Raw genomic sequence first — 26,128 nt, 5'->3', positions numbered from 1 at the left:
TCCGGAAAAAAGTGAGGGGGAGGCCCGAAAAGAATTCCACTATGTATCCATTTGTATTCCAGTTTGTCGCTCTCGCACCTTCAATGTGGGTAAGCCAGACCTCACAAAAGAAATGCAATAGATGCCCCTGTTGAGACCTGGAGCAAGGGGCCTCTGAATCCGAAAGAGTCCCGGATTGCAAGAGGGATATGTGGCTCAGCATCTCCACAATTACTTTGTTAGTAAGTGAGGCATCCTGCCTTATCCTTGAACGGGAGTGCACCCAGTCAGGGTCAACTTTAAGATGAGTCGCATGGGCCACTTGGGATGGGTCGCAGACTGCAGAAGGATGGAGACAAGATGCACAGAGGGGTTACAACTGACCACACTGAAATGTTGTGTGACGAGAGGAGTTTGCAAAATGAGAGAGGTTCTGACATGGCTGTAAAAGGGTTAAGGCCTGTCCCTGTAGGAAGGGGGGAAACCAGCTAGGACAAATCTTACCTGGTCTGCATTTGTACCCCCCAAGAATGTTGAAGAGACGGAGCCACGGAGCCACTTGAACAACTTTAACCCTTTCCAGGCGAAACGTACATCGAGGTGCAGCCTTGGTCACCGACTCTGGGTTCCAGCATACCATGGGTAATTTAGGTTTTGTTTTCATGCTTGGCTAGTTTGTTACCTTAGTGTCACTGCTTACACATAGCACTCTTGCCTTGCCTCTATCCACCTCACATTTGGCTGTCTGCATTTTCCAGGCGGCCATCTATGTCACCCGGGGTGGGCAAGTCTGCTTTGTGTGATCATATTCACTTCATACTTGCATGCAGCATACATACGTTTATATGTTACTTTGGGTGAACTTACAGCTTTCCCAAATGTATGTGGCTTTATACCCAGGGTAGTGACCGCTTTCCTTGTTAGTTGGGTATATGTGAGGATGGTTGTTCAGGATCCATAGAATGTGTCGGCAGATAAGAACCATTTGGCCCATCTAGTCTGCCCAATATACTGAATACTATGGATAGTCCCTGGCCCTATCTTATATGAAGGATGGCCTTATGCCTATCCCATGCATGCTTAAACCCCTTCACTGTATTTGCAGCTACCACTTCTGCAGGAAGACTATTCCATGCATCCACTACTCTCTCAGTAAAGTAATACTTCCTGATATTACTTTTAAACCTTTGCCCCTCTAATTTAAAACTATGTCCTCTTGTAGCAGTTTTTCTTCTTTTAAATATTCTCTCCTCTTTTACCTTGTTCATTCCCTTTATGTATTTAAAAGTTTCTATCATATCCCCTCTGTCTCGTCTTTCTTCCAAGCTATACATGTTAAGGTCATATAATCTTTCCTGTAAGTTTTATCCTGCAATCCATGTACCAGTTTAGTAGCTCTTCTCTGAACTCTCTCCAAAGTATCAATATCCCATTACATGGGGCGTCCCACCCTCCTTTACCTTTGTGCCTTGTGTCATATTTTATGTTATTTGATGTGTGTTCTCTCATTCTTATGGGGTTATTGGTCTGTTTCGTTGTTTGGTTCTGCTCCCTTATCACTCCTTTTGGCCAGGCTGATCCCCTTTTACCCTTTGACACCGCACGGTGGGGGTTTACCCCACTCCCCACCGTGACACATAACACGTGCAGCGGGCGTCATAGCCGGCAGGTCTCTGCTGTTTCAAACACCAGAGACCTGCGGCTAATTACCGTGACCGGCAATAATGCTGATTGTGGTAATTAAAACCTTTAAATGCCGTGATCAAGTGAGATTACGTCATCTAAAGTGTCGAAAACCCGGAACTCGAGCTTCCAGGCTTGTTACCGGCATCCTCTGTGGCCAATGAGGATGCCGGTAATTCATTTAAACGCGCTCAACAGGCTGAGGGCATTCATGCTGCAATTCTTATTTTGGCCACCAGGTGGCAGGCCAACATAAGAAATGAGCCATAGTCAGTAATAAATGCATTTAAAAAATCTGATTGTTCAAAATGAAAAAATAAAAAAAGCATTTTGTATGCTTCAAACCCATTACAAAAAAGTTCAAAAACTTACAAAAAATATCAAAGTTTAAATCAGCCCCTTTTCTGTATAATAAAAAAATTAATACCATAAAATATAAACAGCATGGGTATCATAGCAATCGAAAATGACCGTACTATTAAAATATAAAAATATTTTTCCTATACGGCGAATGGCGTAATGGAAAAAAGGGTCAAATTTTTTCATTGCTTCTCTTAGAATTTTTTTAAATAAAATGTGATCAAAAAGTCAAACACACTCCAAAATGGTATCAATAAAACCTACAGATTGTCCTGCAATAAAAAAGTTATGGGGGTCAGAATATGATGATGTCAATTTTTTTTCTTTCAAAGTTTAAATATATTTTTACACTATTTAGACACAAAAAAAACTATACATATGGGGTATCATACATACATATGTAATCGTACTGACCCAGAGAATGAAGGGCGTGGGTCAGTTTTGCCATAAACGGAACGCCATGGGAACAAAACCCATAAAAAATACAAAAAGGATTTGCATTTTTTTCCCACTACATTGTATGCCATAATTAATGGTGGCATTAGAAAGTACAACTTGTCCCGCAAAAAATAAGCTATGTGAACAGAAATAAAAAAAAAGTTATGGCTCAAGGAAGATAGGGAAGAAAAATGAAAACGCAAAAACAAAAATACTTTCAGTATCCTAAAGAAGCAGTTCTGAAGGTCAGATGCTGCGGGAGCTGAAGGACAAGAGAAGCAGTTGAGGAGAATGGTGTCCTTCTGAGATACGAGAGGATAGAAGGAAAGCCTTTGTGCTGCAGGTGGATTTGAGGCCCACACAGTAGCAGGAAGTCTGGCCAAGCCTGTGCCAGAGCCTGAATTAAAGTTGCCTGCCCGGCCCAAAACACGGCCGCAGTGAGGCTGAAGTCCGCAGAGGTGTAAAAGAGAACAAAGGTCCCCCTGAGAGGAGGCCTCCACAGGACGAAGCGCTGGTTGAGGGGGAAGTCCTCCCGCACTCCCTAGCAGAGAATCGGAACCTCCAAGAACAACTGTTGGTGCCGGGAAAGAGGCTGAGTGCAGGGCTGCTGAATGGGGCCACACTGAATAAATTATATGTGTGCTGCCTGTGTACCAACTCTGCCCGTTTCCTGGATTGTGATTCTCCACTGCCTGACCTGTGTCTGACCTCTGTACGGTGGTCACACCAAATACTGATTGGATTTACATTTCTCTTTTGTTTATTCACTTTGCATTTTGTTAAATTATAAAAATAAACTAAACAACACTTCTATTTGTGAAACCATTCTTACTTTGCAGCATTTTTGCCACATCTGCCTAAAATGATTGAATAGTACTGTGTGTTACTGTATATACAGTATATATATATATATATATATATATATATATATATATATAGAAAACAAAAATCGGACTGCACTCCAAGCAACTCTTCAGAAAATGTGTTTATTCACCCATTTGGTGGCAAAAGCGACGTTTCGGCTCAAGCATGAGCCTTTCTCAAGCATTGGTGAACAGTAAATACTGTAGCAGGTATATAAAGGTGTGTCAAATACATACAATCAAACAACATAATTGATGCATTAAAAATAATACATACATACAATATACAAATATGTGCAAAGACCGCATAATGGTCATGATTATTAAAGTGACTAGTGCATTACATACAAGAGATTTCCAAGATACAGTAGATTACATGTCAAAATACCATAAGACATATAATTGATTACATCTGTAGCTCATCAATATATCATTCGTGCATCAACCATAATAGTGCACATGTGCAAATAGGGAAGACTGATGATTTACTACCTGGGGTAATGCTGTCGCCCACATATACAATAGCGCTGTTCCGCGCGTTCTCAGGAGACCAGTGCGCATGTCCCAATCCATACACATCATCCCGGAAGACCGATGCATAACAGTGCCGCCTACTGATGACGTCAGTGGCGCACACAATGGCATGTCACCGCCTTCTCCCAATGATGCCTCCACATCGCGGCGCATGCGCAATAGGTGCAGCAAGCTTGTTTGCCGCCATATTAAATAAGGGAATCCGAGCAGAAGAAAGATAATCGTAAGATCTGTCGCTTGCTACCCTCCTCGTTCTCCATATTCAGTTGTTGTGGTTGAATCCCACAATAACGCAGGGTGGATGAGTGACCATCTTTTCCAAAATGGTATACTCTATTCCACTAGTCACCCCAATACCAGCGGCACGTCAGTGTCGTCAGTATTGTAGGATCTTATCCTGCTGAAGCATACAACTGTGAGGGTACTCCTCATATAACTGAACGATTTGGGACAAGCGGCAGTATATATCTACTACAGGAAAATATAAATTGCTCATTCCCAATTTTTTTAAAAATCTTGGCGGGACATACGCTTGGAAACCAAAAGAAAAAACTATATCTGTCTCAGCATAGTTATTTTTTCGTGGGCTCATCATCCACCAATCAGGTTCATCAGTTTTCTAAGGTGCCTTCTGTGCAAGTGTATCTAGGAAAATAATATGAAAAGTGTCAATATCATAAAATAGTAAAGTTACCCATTACATTAAAATCAATTAATTACTCATAATTATGTGTTTACATTTTTTCTTATTCTTTTTTAAACCAATGAATCTGTCAACCGCAGAAGGTATTTTGGAACCCACATCAATGAAACACAGGGGCAAAATGACCTCCTCACAATCCTCCACCATATCTATAATCTATGTTTAAACCTTTAGGATGCAAACTTTGTAATGTCTGAATCCAATGCATTTCTCTTTTTTTGAGTAGAGATACCCGATCTCCACCCCTCCGTGGCATTGGAACTTGATCCAGGATCCAACATCTAAGATCTTTTTCTTTATGTCCCAGTAACCCAAAATGTCTGGGCACTGGCAGATCTTTGCGTCCCTTTCTGATTGTGTAACGGTGATTATTGAGCCTAGTTTTAAAATCTGTGGATGTTTCGCCTACATATAGGAGTTGGCATGGACAGGATAGGACATAGACCACAAATGCAGAGTCACACGTTAAGTGAAACTTGATGGGGTATATTTGTCCCGTTTCAGGATGTGTGAAAGTCCTAGATCTACAGATCAGGCTACAGTTAACACAATGTACGCACGGGAAACAACCCGTGCCCGATGGTGCCAACTTGGTCTGCCTGACCACAGATCCAGGTCCCACGTCCGCTCTCACCAGTTGGTCTCTTATGTTTTTGCACCTACGGTAGGCACATAAGGGAGATGTTCCAAATTCTGGTACTGTTTTTAAGCAACTACCAAGTATTGGCCAGTGTCTTTTCAGGATTTTATTAATAGCGCCGCTGTATTCTGAATAGGTGGATACAAACGTAATCCTTTTCTGTATCTTCCTATTATCCTTACCCTGCAATAGGGAATCCCTATCCACAGCCAGCGCTTTTTGTCTCTGCTGTATAAGCAGTTTCTCCGGGTACCCCCGTTGTTTAAATTTGACAACCATGCTGTCAACCGTATTTTCTAGGGCTTCATTATCTGCTACTATTCGCCTGGCTCTTAGAAATTGCGAGTATGGCAAATGCTTTACCATACTGCGTGGATGACAACTTTCGTACCTCAGCATCATGTTCCTGTCAGTGGGTTTAGTGTATAATGATGTGGATAACACTCCATTCGTGACCACGACATTAGTGTCAAGGAACTGAACTGAGGTATCAGAGTAAGTCACCGTGAACTGTAGCTCACTCTCTGCACCATTAAGGTACTCATGGAAATCCAACAACTGTTGTTCGGTTCCTGTCCAGATGAGGAAGATGTCGTCTATGTATCGCCACCACCCCAAGATATATTGGGCATGGTGGGACACATAGACGACATCCTCCTCAAATCTTCGCATAAAAATATTGGCGTACGTTGGGGCCACGTTGGACCCCATCGCCACGCCACGTTTCTGGACATAATATGTGTCCTGGAAAAGAAAATAGTTGCATTCTAATACAATAGTAAGAAGCGAGACAACAAAGGCGCAAGCCTCCGGTGTCATTGATGATATATCCAACATCCTTTGTACCGCAGCTATACCCCTCTTGTGGTCAATAGAGGTATACAAGGATATGACATCAAACGAAACCAGTGTGATCCTACCCACATCTTCAAGATTAACCTTGCTCAATTTTGTCAAGAAATCTGACGTATCTTTGATGTAAGATAATCCCCCTGTAGAGAAACCTCGTAGCACCTTGTCCAAAAAAATGGATATGTGACAAAATACTGAATCGGTGCCGGAGACAATGGGGCGCCCTGGTGGGTCCACCATTGTCTTATGCACCTTCGGCAACACATAAATTACTGGGGTAATGGGGTGAGAAACAACCAAATATTCCTTGAGCCCCTCATCTATAATACCTGCTTGTACAGCCCTAGTCACACATTGATCAATAGTACGTATAATGTTAAATTTGGGGTCATGTGATAATACATTATATACTTGTACGTCATTTAATTGTCTTGTAATCTCTTTGATGTATTTGATGGTATCCATCACTACAACGGCACCGCCTTTATCGGCGGGTTTTATCGTTAGGTCATTATCCTTTTTTAACTCAACCAATGCATACACCTCGGCTGCAGTGAGGTTGGGATACCTGAAATCCTCCACACAAGGGAGGGCCTTCAGGGCACCAATCTCATTCTTAACAGCCGAGATGTATGCATCAATGGCTGGCTCATTTACCACCGGATTAAAATAGCTCTTGTTGGACAAGTTAAACATTTTACATGAAAACTCACTACTTCTTGCTACCTGCTCCCCACTTTTTCCTTGGAACCATGCCTTCAACCTAATGGAGCGAAAAAAATTACTGAGATCAGATTCAACATCCAGCCAATTTACCTGAGCATTGGGGCAAAATGATAGTCCTTTAGCCAAAACGGTTAACTGCGCTGGGGTCAATGCTTTGGAGGAAAGGTTGATAACCGCTATTTCCTCTTTTTTTGTATTTGGGTCCTGGTTTTCATGTTGCGTGTTCTGGTGGTGTCGTCTGTATCTACGACCGCCTCTCCTGGTTCGCTTCCTCTTGCTGCACTGGACTCCACTTTGTTCCCTAAAAAAACCTCCGGTTCTCCTTTGTGCACTTGGGTGTTTTTTCTTGTTTTTTTGTTATCCCTTATGTTATATGAAGGATTACCGGGTTGCCAACTATAAATGTCACCTTTTTTGTAGTCCTCGATATCTCGGGCCCATTTTATCCTCTTTCCATCCTCCAGTTCAGTCTGCAGCTGCTGTAGCTGCCCCTTCAACATCTCACTGAACTCTGAGTACTGCTCCTCCGTCATACATATGTGAAGCTGTTGATCAATTTGTGCCATATCACTGGTCAATGTGGCTACTTCCGGTTGCAAAAATTCAATATTTAACAAAATAAAATCCATAGAGTATTTGTTTGATAAGGCCTCAAACCTTTTACAAAAAAAGTCACTGTGAGAAAACAGATTGGGGCGCAAGTGGGATCGCATCCCTCTGGGGATCCGCTGTTCCTTGTAATAATGCCCAAGAGTGGTCATATGCAATTTTAAAGACAATATCCGTCTGGATAGGTTTTCATATTTTCTTTTATATTCTTTCAAAGATGGAGTCGTGAGGAAGGCAGTATCTCCCTCTATGCCACCGATAATACGCTCCGCATCCTCCTGTGTGAAGACTCAACCACCGGGTGTATCCAATTGCGACATGTTGGTGTGCAAAACCAACAAAAAAGGTAGTGCAAAACACAATAATGAAAATGGTAGGTGTGCTAAGCCAATATCACAGAGATAAAGGAAAAAAACCACTGGCAGCACCACCCTAGGAAGTATGGAAAAACAGGACGGGTGCAATGTCCAAGTACGGTAAAAGGTGCTTACCCACTTATAGAAAACAAAAATCGGACTGCACTCCAAGCAACTCTTCAGAAAATGTGTTTATTCACCCATTTGGTGGCAAAAGCGACGTTTCGGCTCAAGCATGAGCCTTTCTCAAGCATTGGTGAACAGTAAATAGCAGGTATATAAAGGTGTGTCAAATACATACAATCAAACAACATAATTGATGCATTAAAAATAATACATACATACAATATACAAATATGTGCAAAGACCGCATAATGGTCATGATTATTAAAGTGACTAGTGCATTACATACAAGAGATTTCCAAGATACAGTAGATTACATGTCAAAATACCATAAGACATATAATTGATTACATCTGTAGCTCATCAATATATCATTCGTGCATCAACCATAATAGTGCACATGTGCAAATAGGGAAGACTGATGATTTACTACCTGGGGTAATGCTGTCGCCCACATATACAATAGCGCTGTTCCGCGCGTTCTCAGGAGACCAGTGCGCATGTCCCAATCCATACACATCATCCCGGAAGACCGATGCATAACAGTGCCGCCTACTGATGACGTCAGTGGCGCACACAATGGCATGTCACCGCCTTCTCCCAATGATGCCTCCACATCGCGGCGCATGCGCAATAGGTGCAGCAAGCTTGTTTGCCGCCATATTAAATAAGGGAATCCGAGCAGAAGAAAGATAATCGTAAGATCTGTCGCTTGCTACCCTCCTCGTTCTCCATATTCAGTTGTTGTGGTTGAATCCCACAATAACGCAGGGTGGATGAGTGACCATCTTTTCCAAAATGGTATACTCTATTCCACTAGTCACCCCAATACCAGCGGCACGTCAGTGTCGTCAGTATTGTAGGATCTTATCCTGCTGAAGCATACAACTGTGAGGGTACTCCTCATATAACTGAACGATTTGGGACAAGCGGCAGTATATATCTACTACAGGAAAATATAAATTGCTCATTCCCAATTTTTTAAAAAATCTTGGCGGGACATACGCTTGGAAACCAAAAGAAAAAACTATATCTGTCTCAGCATAGTTATTTTTTCGTGGGCTCATCATCCACCAATCAGGTTCATCAGTTTTCTAAGGTGCCTTCTGTGCAAGTGTATCTAGGAAAATAATATGAAAAGTGTCAATATCATAAAATAGTAAAGTTACCCATTACATTAAAATCAATTAATTACTCATAATTATGTGTTTACATTTTTTCTTATTCTTTTTTAAACCAATGAATCTGTCAACCGCAGAAGGTATTTTGGAACCCACATCAATGAAACACAGGGGCAAAATGACCTCCTCACAATCCTCCACCATATCTATAATCTATGTTTAAACCTTTAGGATGCAAACTTTGTAATGTCTGAATCCAATGCATTTCTCTTTTTTTGAGTAGAGATACCCGATCTCCACCCCTCCGTGGCATTGGAACTTGATCCAGGATCCAACATCTAAGATCTTTTTCTTTATGTCCCAGTAACCCAAAATGTCTGGGCACTGGCAGATCTTTGCGTCCCTTTCTGATTGTGTAACGGTGATTATTGAGCCTAGTTTTAAAATCTGTGGATGTTTCGCCTACATATAGGAGTTGGACAAGGTGCTACGAGGTTTCTCTACAGGGGGATTATCTTACATCAAAGATACGTCAGATTTCTTGACAAAATTGAGCAAGGTTAATCTTGAAGATGTGGGTAGGATCACACTGGTTTCGTTTGATGTCATATCCTTGTATACCTCTATTGACCACAAGAGGGGTATAGCTGCGGTACAAAGGATGTTGGATATGTCATCAATGACACCGGAGGCTTGCGCCTTTGTTGTCTCGCTTCTTACTATTGTATTAGAATGCAACTATTTTCTTTTCCAGGACACATATTATGTCCAGAAACGTGGCGTGGCGATGGGGTCCAACGTGGCCCCAACGTACGCCAATATTTTTATGCGAAGATTTGAGGAGGATGTCGTCTATGTGTCCCACCATGCCCAATATATCTTGGGGTGGTGGCGATACATAGACGACATCTTCCTCATCTGGACAGGAACCGAACAACAGTTGTTGGATTTCCATGAGTACCTTAATGGTGCAGAGAGTGAGCTACAGTTCACGGTGACTTACTCTGATACCTCAGTTCAGTTCCTTGACACTAATGTCGTGGTCACGAATGGAGTGTTATCCACATCATTATACACTAAACCCACTGACAGGAACATGATGCTGAGGTACGAAAGTTGTCATCCACGCAGTATGGTAAAGCATTTGCCATACTCGCAATTTCTAAGAGCCAGGCGAATAGTAGCAGATAATGAAGCCCTAGAAAATACGGTTGACAGCATGGTTGTCAAATTTAAACAACGGGGGTACCCGGAGAAACTGCTTATACAGCAGAGACAAAAAGCGCTGGCTGTGGATAGGGATTCCCTATTGCAGGGTAAGGATAATAGGAAGATACAGAAAAGGATTACGTTTGTATCCACCTATTCAGAATACAGCGGCGCTATTAATAAAATCCTGAAAAGACACTGGCCAATACTTGGTAGTTGCTTAAAAACAGTACCAGAATTTGGAACATCTCCCTTATGTGCCTACCGTAGGTGCAAAAACATAAGAGACCAACTGGTGAGAGCGGACGTGGGACCTGGATCTGTGGTCAGGCAGACCAAGTTGGCACCATCGGGCACGGGTTGTTTCCCGTGCCTACATTGTGTTAACTGTAGCCTGATCTGTAGATCTAGGACTTTCACACATCCTGAAACGGGACAAATATACCCCATCAAGTTTCACTTAACGTGTGACTCTGCATTTGTGGTCTATGTCCTATCCTGTCCATGCCAACTCCTATATGTAGGCGAAACATCCACAGATTTTAAAACTAGGCTCAATAATCACCGTTACACAATCAGAAAGGGACGCAAAGATCTGCCAGTGCCCAGACATTTTGGGTTACTGGGACATAAAGAAAAAGATCTTAGATGTTGGATCCTGGATCAAGTTCCAATGCCACGGAGGGGTGGAGATCGGGTATCTCTACTCAAAAAAAGAGAAATGCATTGGATTCAGACATTACAAAGTTTGCATCCTAAAGGTTTAAACATAGATTATAGATATGGTGGAGGATTGTGAGGAGGTCATTTTGCCCCTGTGTTTCATTGATGTGGGTTCCAAAATACCTTCTGCGGTTGACAGATTCATTGGTTTAAAAAAGAATAAGAAAAAATGTAAACACATAATTATGAGTAATTAATTGATTTTAATGTAATGGGTAACTTTACTATTTTATGATATTGACACTTTTCATATTATTTTCCTAGATACACTTGCACAGAAGGCACCTTAGAAAACTGATGAACCTGATTGGTGGATGATGAGCCCACGAAAAAATAACTATGCTGAGACAGATATAGTTTTTTCTTTTGGTTTCCAAGCGTATGTCCCGCCAAGATTTTTTAAAAAATTGGGAATGAGCAATTTATATTTTCCTGTAGTAGATATATACTGCCGCTTGTCCCAAATCGTTCAGTTATATGAGGAGTACCCTCACAGTTGTATGCTTCAGCAGGATAAGATCCTACAATACTGACGACACTGACGTGCCGCTGGTATTGGGGTGACTAGTGGAATAGAGTATACCATTTTGGAAAAGATGGTCACTCATCCACCCTGCGTTATTGTGGGATTCAACCACAACAACTGAATATGGAGAACGAGGAGGGTAGCAAGCGACAGATCTTACGATTATCTTTCTTCTGCTCGGATTCCCTTATTTAATATGGCGGCAAACAAGCTTGCTGCACCTATTGCGCATGCGCCGCGATGTGGAGGCATCATTGGGAGAAGGCGGTGACATGCCATTGTGTGCGCCACTGACGTCATCAGTAGGCGGCACTGTTATGCATCGGTCTTCCGGGATGATGTGTATGGATTGGGACATGCGCACTGGTCTCCTGAGAACGCGCGGAACAGCGCTATTGTATATGTGGGCGACAGCATTACCCCAGGTAGTAAATCATCAGTCTTCCCTATTTGCACATGTGCACTATTATGGTTGATGCACGAATGATATATTGATGAGCTACAGATGTAATCAATTATATGTCTTATGGTATTTTGACATGTAATCTACTGTATCTTGGAAATCTCTTGTATGTAATGCACTAGTCACTTTAATAATCATGACCATTATGCGGTCTTTGCACATATTTGTATATTGTATGTATGTATTATTTTTAATAGGGTTGTCCCGATACCGATACTAGTATCGGTATCGGGACCGATTCCGAGTTTTCTCGGCGGTACTCAGCCGCCGATACCCCGCCCCGATACATAAATAGAATACTATGGGCGTAACTATGGGCGGGGCCCCGCCGCTCACCGAAGTATTTATAAACGTGAATCCTTATCCTGTTGTTAAGTTGAACTAACGCTGCCCTCTCCCATGTTCCCATGTCCCCCCTGTATCCCCACAGCACTTACTTAAGCTTCCATAGCAGGCAGAGCAGACGGCAGCAGTAACGTCACTCACTGACGTAGAGCGCCTGCTCCGCCCCCTTTATGAGTGAAGCAGGCGGAGCAGGCGCGCGACGTCAGTGAGTGACGTTACTGGTGCCGTCCGCTCTGCCTGCTATGGAAGCTTAAGTAAGTGCTGTGGAGATACAGGGGGATACAGGGGAACATGAGAGAGGGCAGCGTTAGTTCAACTTAACAACAGGATAAGGATTCACGTTTATAAATACTTCGGTGAGCGGCGGGGCCCGGTGTATTGGGGGACACTGTTATGAGGGGGATCTGTGGATGACATATAGCAGTGTCAGCCACAGATCCTCCCCATAACAGTTCCATCCACAGATCCCCTATAACAGCACCATCCACAGATCCCCCACCAAATAACAATGCCATCCTCAGATCCCCCCACCCCATAACAATGCCATCCACAGATATCCCACCCCATAGCAGTACCATCCACAGATCCCCCATAACAGTGCCATCCACAGATCCCCCATAACAGTGCCATCCACAGATCCCCCATAACAGTGCCATCCACAGATCCCCCATAACAGTGCCATCCACAGATCCCCCATAACAGTGCCATCCACAGATCCCCATAACAGTGCCATCCACAGATCCCCCATAACAGCACCATCCACAGATCCCCATAACAGCGCCATCCACAGATCCCCCATAACAGTGCCATCCACAGATCCCCCATAACAGTGCCATCCACAGATCCCCCATAACAGTGCCATCCACAGATCCCCCATAACAGTGCCATCCACAGATCCCCCATAACAGTGCCATCCACAGATCCCCATAACAGTGCCATCCACAGATCCCCCATAACAGCACCATCCACAGATCCCCATAACAGCGCCATCCACAGATCCCCCATAACAGTGCCATCCACAGATCCCCCATAACAGTGCCATCCACAGATCCCCCATAACAGTGCCATCCACAGATCCCCCATAACAGTGCCATCCACAGATCCCCCATAACAGTGCCATCCACAGATCCCCCATAACAGTGCCATCCACAGATCCCCCATAACAGTGCCATCCACAGATCCCCATAACAGTGCCATCCACAGATCCCCCACATGACAGTGCGTCATCCACAGATCCACAGATCCCCCAAAACGGTCACATGACATTTAAAAAAAGTATCGGTATTCGGTATCGGTGACTACTTGAAAAAAAGTATCGGTACTTGTACTCGGTCCTAAAAAAGTGGTATCGGGACAACCCTAATTTTTAATGCATCAATTATGTTGTTTGATTGTATGTATTTGACACACCTTTATATACCTGCTATTTACTGTTCACCAATGCTTGAGAAAGGCTCATGCTTGAGCCGAAACGTCGCTTTTGCCACCAAATGGGTGAATAAACACATTTTCTGAAGAGTTGCTTGGAGTGCAGTCCGATTTTTGTTTTCTATAAGTGGGTAAGCACCTTTTACCGTACTTGGACATTGCACCCGTCCTGTTTTTCCATACTTCCTAGGGTGGTGCTGCCAGTGGTTTTTTTCCTATATATATATATAGGCACAAAACTATATTTATTACAGGGGTTGCTGTAAACGCAACAATACAATATATGTTTGTGTTTTTACCACTTTTACAAAATAAAACATTTTTTTTTATGGATTTTTTTTTTTATGAACCTATAATTCTTATTTTTTTTGTTCCACTGGGGGACATTGCTTTTTAATGCATTAGAATACCTCTGCATTACAGCCTATCACTCTAGGGTGATAGGCTAGGGCTACACGACAACATGTGTTGTGCGACATTTTGTCGCACGACAGTTTTTATAATGATAGTCTCTATGATGATGCGACTGCCACATGACAGTAGCAAAAAAGCTATCCAATCTTGGATGGATTTTTCTGCGACTGTCGCGTTGTAGTCGCAGCATGTCGCAGTGCGACACCATAGACTATCATTATAAAAATTGTTGTGCGACATCAATGTCGCGCGACACATGTTGCAGTGTAGTTGTGCCCTATGTGTTGTCGTGTAGCCCTAGCCTAATAGGCATAGTCACGGAAGGCCTGGGGGCCTTCGCTAGGCTCCCAGCTGCCAAGGCAATGAATCAGCTTCCCGCAATTGGGTTTGAGGGATCGCTGCCGTGGACACTACTGACTGTGGCATCTAGAGGTTTAAGCTTTCGGGATCTGAGTTATCTCTGATTCTGGCTATTAGTGTAGGAGCTCAGATTCAATAAGAGCAGGGTTCCTGTGGTGATCCTGAGTGGTGTATCAGCACAGTCTGTGTGAGGTCTTTTCAATCTCCGACACCCCTGAATAGACTCCACACAGGCTTCTCTGATACACCACTCCAGGCAACAAATGTGAATTTAGGTTTTTCTTATAAACAAAATAGGCTGGCACAAAAGGGGACAATGAATGGAATTAATTTGATTAATCACCCCCCACTACTGTATTGTTTTTGGAACATATATCCATTTGGATGAGCTTACTTTTAGCTTACTCATAGTTGGCCTGGGGCCTCCAAGAAAGTGGCTTTCTGGAAATACTTTTTCTTCTGGGTCTATTTTAGTTGATGCTGGTGGCTCTCGGTGCTGGGAATCCACTTTAACAAAATGGAGAAAAGATATATTAGATGCAGCAGCTGCCTTCTGCACACCTTGGACCTGGAGGACCCGATCATACCAGTCCGTTAATAGAGGAAGCCCATAAATCTTCTCTGGTGATACCTTCTGGAGAGCAACCTAAAATGAAACATATTGAAGGTTTATTTTTTGCATGTTTTCCAAAAACTAGAACCACATTAGACACTAACCTGACCCCAAAGTCAAAATACTGCGACTAAACCGCACTGCCGTCTACAAAAGAGAAGCTTATACATGTTCTACCTTCAACACTTTCATTGTCAGGTGTGTTTGGACATTTTGCACCTCTGGTAGCCAGGAGAATTTTCAATGTTTTGACATTAAGAAATAAAATTTTAATAAAAAAAAAAAATATCAAGCTAACCCCCATACCCATATATTTTCTTAAAGAAGACACCCGGCACATTGTCAAAATGCTATTCGGCACTTACACACAAACATCTACAAGAAACTTTGCCTTAAATGTAAGAAGATGGCAAGAAGATGAAGGCGCCCTGAGATTTCAACTATTCAGTTATCTGTTATGAATAAGAATAGATTTATGGAGAAGTGGTGGTATAATAGACAAAATAAAATGCAGAAACATAAGGCTTGGGATAACTTTATCATTTCTAAGTATAAAAAGTTTTTGGTGTCAAAATGGGAAAAGGGGTACCTCGGGACCGAACCCAAGTTCGGTTTCAAGTTTTAAAAGTGTTTTCCACTTTAAAAATCAATTACCGAACTTAAGCGTGACTTCGCGAAACTAACTCATCGGAGCCCATACATTCTAATACTGCACGGAGACGGATCTCCGTACAGTATTAATCCTAAATTTTGAACGAAGCGACTTCGGGTGTACCATTGGAAGCTCACTTCACTCAATACTAATCCTAAACAGCAAATTCCTGAATGTGTTTACAGTAGACAACTGGCATAAATACATTCTGCTAAATCCAGCTCCGCTTTGCCTATTACAAACCTGCCTGCCTGCAGCTACCACTAGGGAGACTTTATACAGTGCAATGGAAGCTATAAAAATGTCTTTGCACTGAGCTCCCCCTAGTGGCGGCCTGTCACTGTAAAAATGCAGTGTAATCTGCCAGAGCAGGAGGAGCTGAGCAGTCTGACATATAGTTTTGTCGGAAGAGATTCAACAAAACTTGTAATTTATTCATTTAAATTGTAGCTCATTCTGGGCTTTGAAGTCAAGCAGGCGTCCCTATCAGTGATAGACAGCAATCTCTGTACACAGTCATAGAGGGGAGGCTGTCAATCATGAATAGGTCCGCTTCCAGAATGAGCAGGAATATAAATGAATGAAGTCCAGGTTATACTGAATCTTTTCTCAGTCTGCTCCGCTCCTCCTGCTCTATAACATGCTGCCTGCAGCTCAGGTACCATCTTCAATGAGACAGCTTCACTTTAAGGATTTTACATTTTACGGAAACACTTGAGCACTGCCGAGGAGATTCCTGCACTTTGTTGAGGAAAATGGTGAGGGTTCTGGAAAAAAGATCTTTATCAATCAATAAATCAAATTTTTAATATATAACAATCAATCATTACTGGAAAGTGTAAGGGCCTGTTTAGGGCTCATTCAGACGGCAGTAGTGTTTTGCGGTCCACAAATTGCGGATCAGCAAAATACGGATACCGGCCATGTGGGATACACATTTCGCGGATCGGACAAGGCTGACACTATGATAGAAATGACTAGTCCTTGCTCTATCTCTCTTGCGGAGCCGCGGAACAGAACTACGAATGCGGACCCATTCATGCGGTCGTCTGAATGAGCCCTTACATGGAGTTTTTTATGTTGATTTTAGCGTGTTTCCGCCTCAAAACAGCCTCAATGGCAAGCAGCACTTGCTTTTTTTCCACGTGGATAAAGAGGCAGCATACCATATTTTGGGCCGGAATCTGCACTGAAACGCCCATTGAAATACATGTGAAGCATAAATAAACAGCTCCACACGTGTCGGGAGCTGACAATGCAGTTTTGTATTGAAATAAACACTTATTGGTTTAAAAAAAAAGTGTTGAAAACCGCATCAAAAAGGTGAAAAACTTGTGGATTCTGCAACAAATTTTGCAGGTGGATTTTCAAAATTCGTCATGTGAACATACCCTGCTCCCAGCCTAAACATACACACAGTTTAGCCAAAAGTCTTTCCAAGGTTTTTTTAATACACCACTGACTTTTTGAAGACTTAGAAAATGGAATACCAGTAGCTACTAACACAAAATAAACATAGGAGGCCATTAACTGCATGATACATGAAGAAAAACTCCAGAAAAACTCACAATCAACTGTGCTGTGCTGTTTTCCGTATTCTGTTGTAGTCTGATAAAGGCCGCAATTGACCGAAACGTAACATCAACATCAGCCGCAGATTCATTAAAAGCAAAGCACGTATTTACTGAACCACAGTTCATTGTGAGTTTTTCTGGAGTTTTTCTTGATGTTACTTGATAGGAAATTCTAAAGAAGAATACTACTAGCAGTGTGCGACTAAGCTACTCGCTTAACTGCATGATAAAGTGAAGTATATGGAATAAACAAGACAACTTAAAGGGTTTCTCCCACAAAAAAATATTCTACAGTTTTCAAACCAGCACCTGGATCTGAATATTTTTGTAATTGCATGGGATTAAAAATTTTGCATAGCCACTGAGTTATTTCAAAAAATATATCTGTATAGCGCCAACAGTGTTTTTTTCTCTTTTCTTATTTCTTTGACCTGCTCCCTGAGAAGGCCGCACATGCTCAGTTTCATCTTTCAACGGGCTCCTGAGCTGTGATAGGGAGAGCTGAGACACGCCCCCTTAGCTGTGATAGGGAGAGCTGAGACACGCCCTCTTAGCTGTAGCAGAAAAGACACTCCCCTTGAGCTGACAGCTTGATATGAATCTAGCAGAGCAATGAATGTGGAGATCTCTGGATCCATGTGAGGTACAGGGCTGGTTCTAGCTTTGTTAGAAAGAGATTGTCATGTACTGTATGATTTCTGATTTTCATTTTTAGATTAGTCATGGGATAATCCCTTTAACATATATAAAAGTAAACTGACCATTGTAGTGGTTCCAATATCAATAATAATACTTTACTGAAATGTTTTTTTTCCACATAAGATACCATAAAACATATAAATGTAAAATAAAAAGCCACAAAACGTTTGTTGGGAAACTGTCACCATGCTCCTAAGAGAATACACCTAAAGTAGCTACAGAGGAACTTTCTAATTGGCCTTCACAGTCTATTAACCCCAGTGTATGGCTCCAGTAAGCAAAGCATTTTTCACATGTTCTAAACATGTTAAATACCTGCCAGGAACTGAAGCAGGTGATATATGGAGAGGACAATGGAGGAGGATTTCCTCAGATGGGTTACAAAGCACAAACTATGCACAGTTTCACTGCACGCAAATGATTATCAAAAAGATGAATACATAGCTACCGTGCTTCGTGACCACTACCCAGTCTCCTTCTCTCCAATATATAACAATTATTTCCGCTATTTTACCATTACAACTGTAAATTATCATTTTAACAATAAGATGGTAAGAAAATTTAAAAATAAATAGTGCAGTATGCACCAATGACAATAGATGATGGCTACAGCTTACCTCTTCCCCCTCCCTGCACAATAAACTTTGTATAGGTAACAGAGCATGCCACAACACTTCCTCATAGAAGTCAATCAAAGAGACCTGACCGAGATTTCATATGACCATGAGGCTGCTGTAAAGCAAATCTTTGAACTGCTGTTCACAGCTCAGACCAGCAGGTTTGGCAACATAGCTGCCCATAATCATGTAAAGAAAATAAAAAATATCAATGCAGAAAACAAAGAGATGAGAAAAATGGATTACTCGATAGTGTTAATTAGTTAAAATGTTCCCTTGAAAGAACGGTGGGGGATGGTCACTTTCTGTAATGACATAAAGACTAGAGCTACACTGAAATCCCCTTGCTGCCAATGGGCACCATGTGTTTGTACCTTCCATAGCGCTTAACATGGTTTACCCACGTGACCACCTCCCTGCCGTGTCCTCTTCTATGCAGGAGTGGAAAGCATTCAGAACATGCATGGATACAGGCAGAAGAAACGCCTGAATCTGGGCATGTACTGAACGCTTTCAGTCCCTGTGCAGAACAGAATAAGGGTGCATTCACACGACCGTAAGTGTTTTGCGGTCCGCAAATTGCGGATCCGCAAAACACGGATACCGGCCGTGTGCATTCCCCATTTTGCGGACCACACATGGCCGGCGCTATATAGAGAATAGGACATGCTCCATATTTTTTGCGGGGCCGAAATGAATGGGTCCGCACCCGTTCCGCAAAATTGCGGAACGGATGCGGATCCATTTATACGGTTATGTGAATGCACCCTTAATCACGTGAGTAAATCACACCGCCATGTTGAGGAACGAGGATTACTATGCCGGTACACATGTGTCAGGCCAATTCCATAGGAGACTGTGAGCATTAGTCGTGAACACAAACTTATATGATCTTTGTACAGTACTATATACTATATCTGTGCTATACATGCAACAGGTATTCAATAAATAATAGTAAATCACAGAATCAGCTAAACTATGATTCCTGATGCAGACAACATGCTTGACATGCTAGTGGAAAAAGATGATGGCCATGACAGTAGTCTGAACATGTGATATCAGAAACCACTAATTACTGAAGAAGGTATCAGCTGTAATTATGGAGCCTCCGGGTCTGCACAGCTTTGTTTCCATAGAAGACGTGTCTACCCACGTTTCCCTGTAATATGACATTCTACAGGTATAAAGTCATCACCTGCAAAAAACACCAAGAGCAAGTGCTTACCCTAGGTCAGTGACGTCACGACCATCTGTCCCGTGGCCTGGGCACAGCTGATTGGTGGGGGTCCCGTGTGTCAGAACCCCACTGATAAGATGCTGATGACCTATCCAAAAGACAGGTCATCAGTCACAAACAGTCGGATAGCCGCTTTAATGACTTTCATTTCTTATCCAAAGCAATGTATTATTATCTCATAAATGTAAAATGTGTCTACACTCCCGACGTTGTTAGGGTAGGTCACAAGTAGTTTCCCAGAGCTTTACTTCACTCACAGGGCCCCCCAGTCCACAATCATGTCGCTGCCACCCGGTCATATCCTATTGCAAAAATTGGTTTGCAAGATTTGGTGTTTTTCGAAGTGAAGATTTCTTTATAAAGTAAAGGGGTAGACCATGAACCCTCTTGGTGTAGAAGAACAAGTACAAGATCCCTGCATTACAGGAAACCAGATTAGCAGATCACAAGCTTTTCAGGTTATACAGTAGATACAGATGACCTCTCCTTAGGATAGGTCATCAATATCAGATCGGTGGGGGTCTGACATCTGGAACCACCAGATGAAGAGGCGTACGCCTTGTCGGAAATTAGGTGCAGTATTCGGCAGTCCGTGCACCGGAACTGAAATCTACGCCAGCCGCGCCCCCTCACTGCCCTCTCCACGCTCCTTTTTCAGGAAAGTGGCGAGGTCGGTGGAGAAACATTGAGTTTGCGACTTTTTCACACCACAAGAGTGGCATATTCAAATAATAAAAGTGGCCCCATGAGTTTTATTTCAACCATAAATAAATAGTACTTTTTCTTATTTATTCTTTAGCAAATTTGCTCCAAAAAAATGTCTTTGTCACTTAGCTACAATAAAATGATGCATGCACAAGTTCTAAAAAATGATCTAAATGATTTCACCCAAGGAGAATGAACGAATGAGATTCTTACCAGAAAATGATGGATGCAAGGCAGTAGTACAACATCAGTCAGAGTAAAATAAAGGCCCTCGGCAAATACATGTTCAAGAGATGGGAGGTCTGAGGTCTTTGCTTTCCTGATGTGCGCAGGTTCTCTTGCCATTTTAGAGGGCACATCTTGAACACTAAGTTTGGACAAAGCTGCAGTCAGCTCCAAACTCTGAGGTTTCTCAAGGCTTCCCTCAAATGGTTCTTCCTGTCCTGCCTTCTTTTTGCCTGTCTCATTGGATTTAATTTGCTGCTGCATCTTTTGTCGCCGTATCTTGTCATCATTGTGGACTCTGACTGGCTCGCCAAGCTTTCTTTCAAGCCGAAAAACTTCTGGAGGAATGGTGGCAGATGGCTCTTTCAGAAAGGATTCCACCGCCAATGGGATGCTGAGCTCACAGAGCCTGGTCCACTGGCTAACCTGCAAAAAAAAGATTACAGTAACTCATATATTAAAATATGCCAAAACCCCACATTTGAGTAGGTAGGAGAGAGAGCACGCAAACAGCAAAATGTATACCTACTGCATCGTGACACAAAGTGAGAGAAACTATTTACTGGGCAGCATCAAGGGCTATGGTGTCATCTTCTCAATTTACCTTAAATACATACACTCATTGACCAAAAAAAAAGGAACGCACATAGGAGTTTTGAATGAAGGTTTAAATGTGTGAATGTAATGATATACAGTATGTAAGTGATTACAATCAGTGATGGTCAGTTCGCAGTGCTCGCCAGCGAACACATGCAGGCTGCCATCTTTAGTTAGCAGTACCATAGCGCAAAATACCGCCCCAACAGAATCATATACCACAGTGCAGCACAATATATTGCCCCAAAAGCTGCCCTCTGCGGTGGTCATCAATAGATGCCATTTTCTGTCCTCCTCCTCCAGTTGTCTCTGGTAAAGATATACAGCAGGGGGCTCAGGAGATCAGATGTGGGGCCACAGCAGCTGCATGTGCAGTCGCTAGTGGGGTACAGGTACCTACTTCTCACAGCAATAATTACTGCTGAGAGCTCACCTGGCCAGTGGCAGACACCTGGAATTTCCCTGCAAGCCAGGTCTATGGCCAATCTGCCCCTAAGCGTAGCGCTGCCAGTACTCGCTCCCTGGTGTTACGCTGGGCAACCTGCTGCACATGTCCTGACTGCGTACAGCGCACACACTCTATGAACTGGCGTTGTACACAGTCAGGTCACAGTGCAGAGCGGACCCAGAGAGGACCAGTGAGACTGTCAGATCTGCAGAGTAGTGGTGGAGCAGGAGAGGTAAGCTAATTTATTTATTTCATCTCTGATGGGGGTCTGCAATGGAGGTCTGGTCTGACATCTGAAATAGGGGTCTGATCTGAGGTTTGATATGGGGATCTGATCTGAGATCTGATCTGAGGTTTGATATAGGGGATCTGATCTGAAGTCTGATGAAGATTGGGGTTTGTTCTGAGGTCTGATGGGAAAAAAAATAATCTTATTTTCCTCCTCTAACACCTAGGTGCATCTTATCATCAGGTGCTTCTTATAAAGCAAAAAATATGGTATTTACATTTATCGATGTTAACTTTTGATATTCCTATGAAAAAGCAGAACAAATGAAGACCCTGTACGTAGCTACACACAATATTCATTATATCTATGGAGCCATTTTTATAGGTGCTTAAAAAATGTAAAATGAGTGTTGGAGGCAGTTGTATACAATAGGGTCTACCACAGCAACATCGACAGGCTCCCCATCATCTAAATTCCCTCAAATGCGAGCCTCTGTCCATCAGTGTCCACCACAACACCACCATACTGTTAGCCACCACATCCACTATTAGCAAGAATGCTCCCTAGCGTCAGCCTTAAAGGGCTTATCCAATGTCTCCAACTGCCCCCTATGTGCCGGGCCCCTCACAGGTAATATACTTATCCTGCTCCCTGCACCGCCGCTTCCCCCTGTACACGGATAAAAAAATCCGGTATTGGGGGGAAGAGCAGCCAATGGCAGTTGAGGGCGGGGACGAGCCTCCCTAGCGTCACCCGCAATGCTAGGGAGGCTCATGCCCGTCTGCCATTGGCTGCTCTCTCCCCCCGACACCGGATGTTTTTATCCGTGTACAGGGGGAAGCAGTGGCAGTGAGGGGACCAGGAGCGGTGCAGGGAGCGGGGCCCGGCACATGGGTGGGCAGTTGGAGACATTGGATAACCCCTTTAACTCCTGTCTCCCAGTGTCATCCACAACCCTACATTGGCAACCAGCATGCCCCCACAATGTGAGCCAAAGCCCTCCATTTGCCAGTTAGAATGGCACTGAGGATCGGTTTCAAAAGAACGAGGATTCTGATAAAAGGAACCTAAGTGTGTAGTACAGTATTTTAGGTCACCACCCATGTATACTGTCCCATTTTTCCTCTTCAGATGATGTCATCTGAAGTGGAGAATTGAATTATTTCCATGACATTATCCCCTAGACGGAACCAATATGTTGTCCAGGGAAGCTGGCACCTGACAACTGCAATAACAAACATCTGACAAGTCCATCCTAATGCAGAAGGAGACATTTTCAGAAATCCAATGCTGGGATGTGAGACAAAACATTTCTTCTACAGTCTGAAGAGATTAGTACCTGACGTGGCAGACAGATGCAAGTGTAGCACAGTAGACATAATTAGAGGTTAATTAAGGTAGAGTTTCTACAGGCTAGGCGACGTCTGTTCCAGCATGTCCGCCTGGATTTTACCCGTGTACATGAACGTTGAAGAACTGGCTGCTATGAGACATATAAACACCTACCGAGCTACAATGTCTCTGCATACGTCTCATCATCACAGACAAAAGTTATTAATTCATTCATATTAATTAAAGGGAACTCACTGAATAATTGTCTTAATAGATGCGTGGTTTCCAAAAATGTGATTTTTACAGATTAATATTCATGTGACATCAGTTTTCTGGTTGGACAGAAAAGTGGCAAAATGCCAAGTGTGAATTTATGGATTATGTAAGCTACAGAGGGGACGCCCTCTGTGAGTCAGAGTGCTAGAAAGACACAGCACAATCATATACTACATGGGCGGCCATTCACCTGAATAGATGGCATGAATGAGGGGGAGCACGGCGCGTCCCCAGCAATATCAGCTGAATACCGGTCGCCAAGCCAATCACGTTATGGCCAGATTTGCTTCATTCTAAGGCTACATTCACACAAACGGGAAAAACAGCCGTCGCGCAGCCGTTTTCAGAACCAATAGAAGTCTATGAGGCTATTCTATGGGTGGTTTCTTTAATGGCCAGTGAATAGCAGCAGTCAAAAATAGCATGTGTCCTCTGAAATCAAAGGGCCCGATTTAGACAGGAGTACACCCGTCTAAAGGCCGTGAAAAATGGGTAAAAGTGCCATTCAGAGGTTAAAATAAAAAAAAGAGAATATTGAGCTCACCCACTTAAATGCGAGGGAACAATCGCTTTGCACTGGACGGAGCAGGACCTGACGTTCCCAACGTCGTGACGTTGGGAGTGTCAGGTCCTACTCCCTCCAGTGCAGAATGAGTGATCCCTCGTGTTTAAGTGGATGAGTTGTTTTTTTTTTATCATTTTAGTTTTTTCGGACTCAGTGGAAATGTCCCCAATGGAGGGCACCATTGGGGGCATTTTATATAAAGGGAGCACTCTGGGGGGGGGGGGGTATATATATTGGGGCCATTATAGAAAGTGGGGCACTACAGAGGGGCCATTATAGATACGGGGGCAATATGGTGGCTATTATTGACACTGGAGGCACTGTGGGGGTGTATAATATATACTGAGGACACTGCAGGGGTTGGGATTAGGGTTGAGCGGATCGGGTTCGGATTGCTGTATGTTCACGTAAGCAATAGTGGTATGGTTGAAACCACATCAATACAGCAGTGGACGAAATCCAATGTGTTTTGGGAGCCTTTTTATGTGGCCCATGTGTTTTACCTTTAAGAATCGCAACAGTATCATCAATGTCTTCAATTCCTAGGCTGTTTTAACCACACCTCAAACACTATATGTGAGCATACTAGGGTTGTTCCGATACCAAAATTTTTATTCGGTTTCGATACCATAAAAAAGTATTGCGATACTCGATACCATTCGGATGGATACCATTCCATACCACGCGAAAAAAAATAAAACACCAAAAAAAGCTGCGTGCATTCCGCATTTTATGGAATGTCCGGCCCATAATAGAACAGTCCAATCCAATTGGGAATCGCGCAGTTTTTATTAAAATTTTTTTCTGTTACGGCGTTCACCGCATAGGACATTTTTTTAATTTTTTAATAGTTTGGACTTTTCAGATGTGGCGATATGTGATATGTTTATTTATTTATTGTTTATATATTTTATATGTAAAGATAGGAAAGGGATTTATATTTTGCTAATTTTTTTTAATATAACTATTTCCCCCCTTAGCGGCCAGAACATGAGATCTTTTAATCCCTTGTCCTATTTACCCTGACAGAGAGCTACTAGGGTGAATAGGACCTAACACTGTCCCTGCTGCCCTGTGCATAGTACACACAGCAGCAGGGAGCTTAATGGCAGCCAGGGCTTCAATAGCGTCCTGGCTGCCATGGTAACCAATTGGTGCCCCAGGATTACACTGCTGGGGCTCTGATCAGAAGCTGCCGCTGACACCAATGAGGAGGAGGGGGGGAGACCCTGTGGCCACTGCCACCAATGATTTTAATACTGGGGGTGGGAAGGAGGGGGCACACTGCGCCACCAATGATTTTGATACTGGGGGGGGGAGGGTTGAGGGGTGGGGGCGCACTGCATCACCAATGATTTTAATACTGGGGGGGTTGAGGTGAGAGGTCGCACTGCGCCACTAATGATTTTAATATTGGGGGGGTTGAGGGGAGGGGGCGCACTGCACCACCAATGATTTTAATACTGGGGAGGAGGGTGCACTGCGCCACCAATGATAATATAATTAACATTTAATACAGGAGGCGGGTACAGCACCTGAGGGTTTAACTGCCACTAATTGCAGCTCCCTTTCAGCACCCGCCCCAGGGATTTGTATTAAACATTTACTTTCATTGGTGATGCAGTGCGCCCGCCCCTCTCTCCTCATTGGTGGCAGCGCGCTCATTGTTCTCTGATACTAGACTGGGCAATAGCAAAGCCTAGTATCGAAAAAAGGCAAATCCTGGTATCGAGGTCGATACCAGGCAAAAGTATCGATTGGGTATCGAAAATTCGATACCCGAAACAAATAAATAGCATAGAAGATCGTGCTTCTTTCAAACACCACCTCCTTCCTCAGCAAGGGGTTAAAATGGAAAAGACACAAAGGCAGGGATCACCAGATTTGACACAATAGTATCCCTC

At 43.1% G+C, this 26,128-nt stretch overlaps 1 protein-coding gene across 3 annotated transcripts in view; it reads right to left on the bottom strand.

Annotated features, from left to right (window-relative positions):
* The window catches only part of GSTCD (glutathione S-transferase C-terminal domain containing), a 173,362-nt gene that overhangs the window by 100,476 nt on the left and 46,758 nt on the right, over positions 1 to 26,128 (bottom strand). For 2 of the 3 annotated variants that reach the window (XM_040418246.1, XM_040418245.1), the window contains exons 3-4: positions 20,766 to 21,203; positions 14,850 to 15,101 (exon numbers count right to left, since the gene is read on the bottom strand). In XM_040418246.1, the coding sequence (XP_040274180.1) occupies positions 14,850 to 15,101; positions 20,766 to 21,203 (690 nt within the window). The remainder of the gene's footprint in view (positions 1 to 14,849; positions 15,102 to 20,765; positions 21,204 to 26,128) is intronic. The other variant, XM_040418247.1, reaches the window with a different exon arrangement.

Source organism: Bufo bufo, chromosome 2 (assembly GCF_905171765.1).
Source record: "Bufo bufo chromosome 2, aBufBuf1.1, whole genome shotgun sequence".
NCBI lineage: Eukaryota > Metazoa > Chordata > Amphibia > Anura > Bufonidae > Bufo > Bufo bufo.
This window is presented reverse-complemented; position numbering and strand designations above follow the sequence as displayed.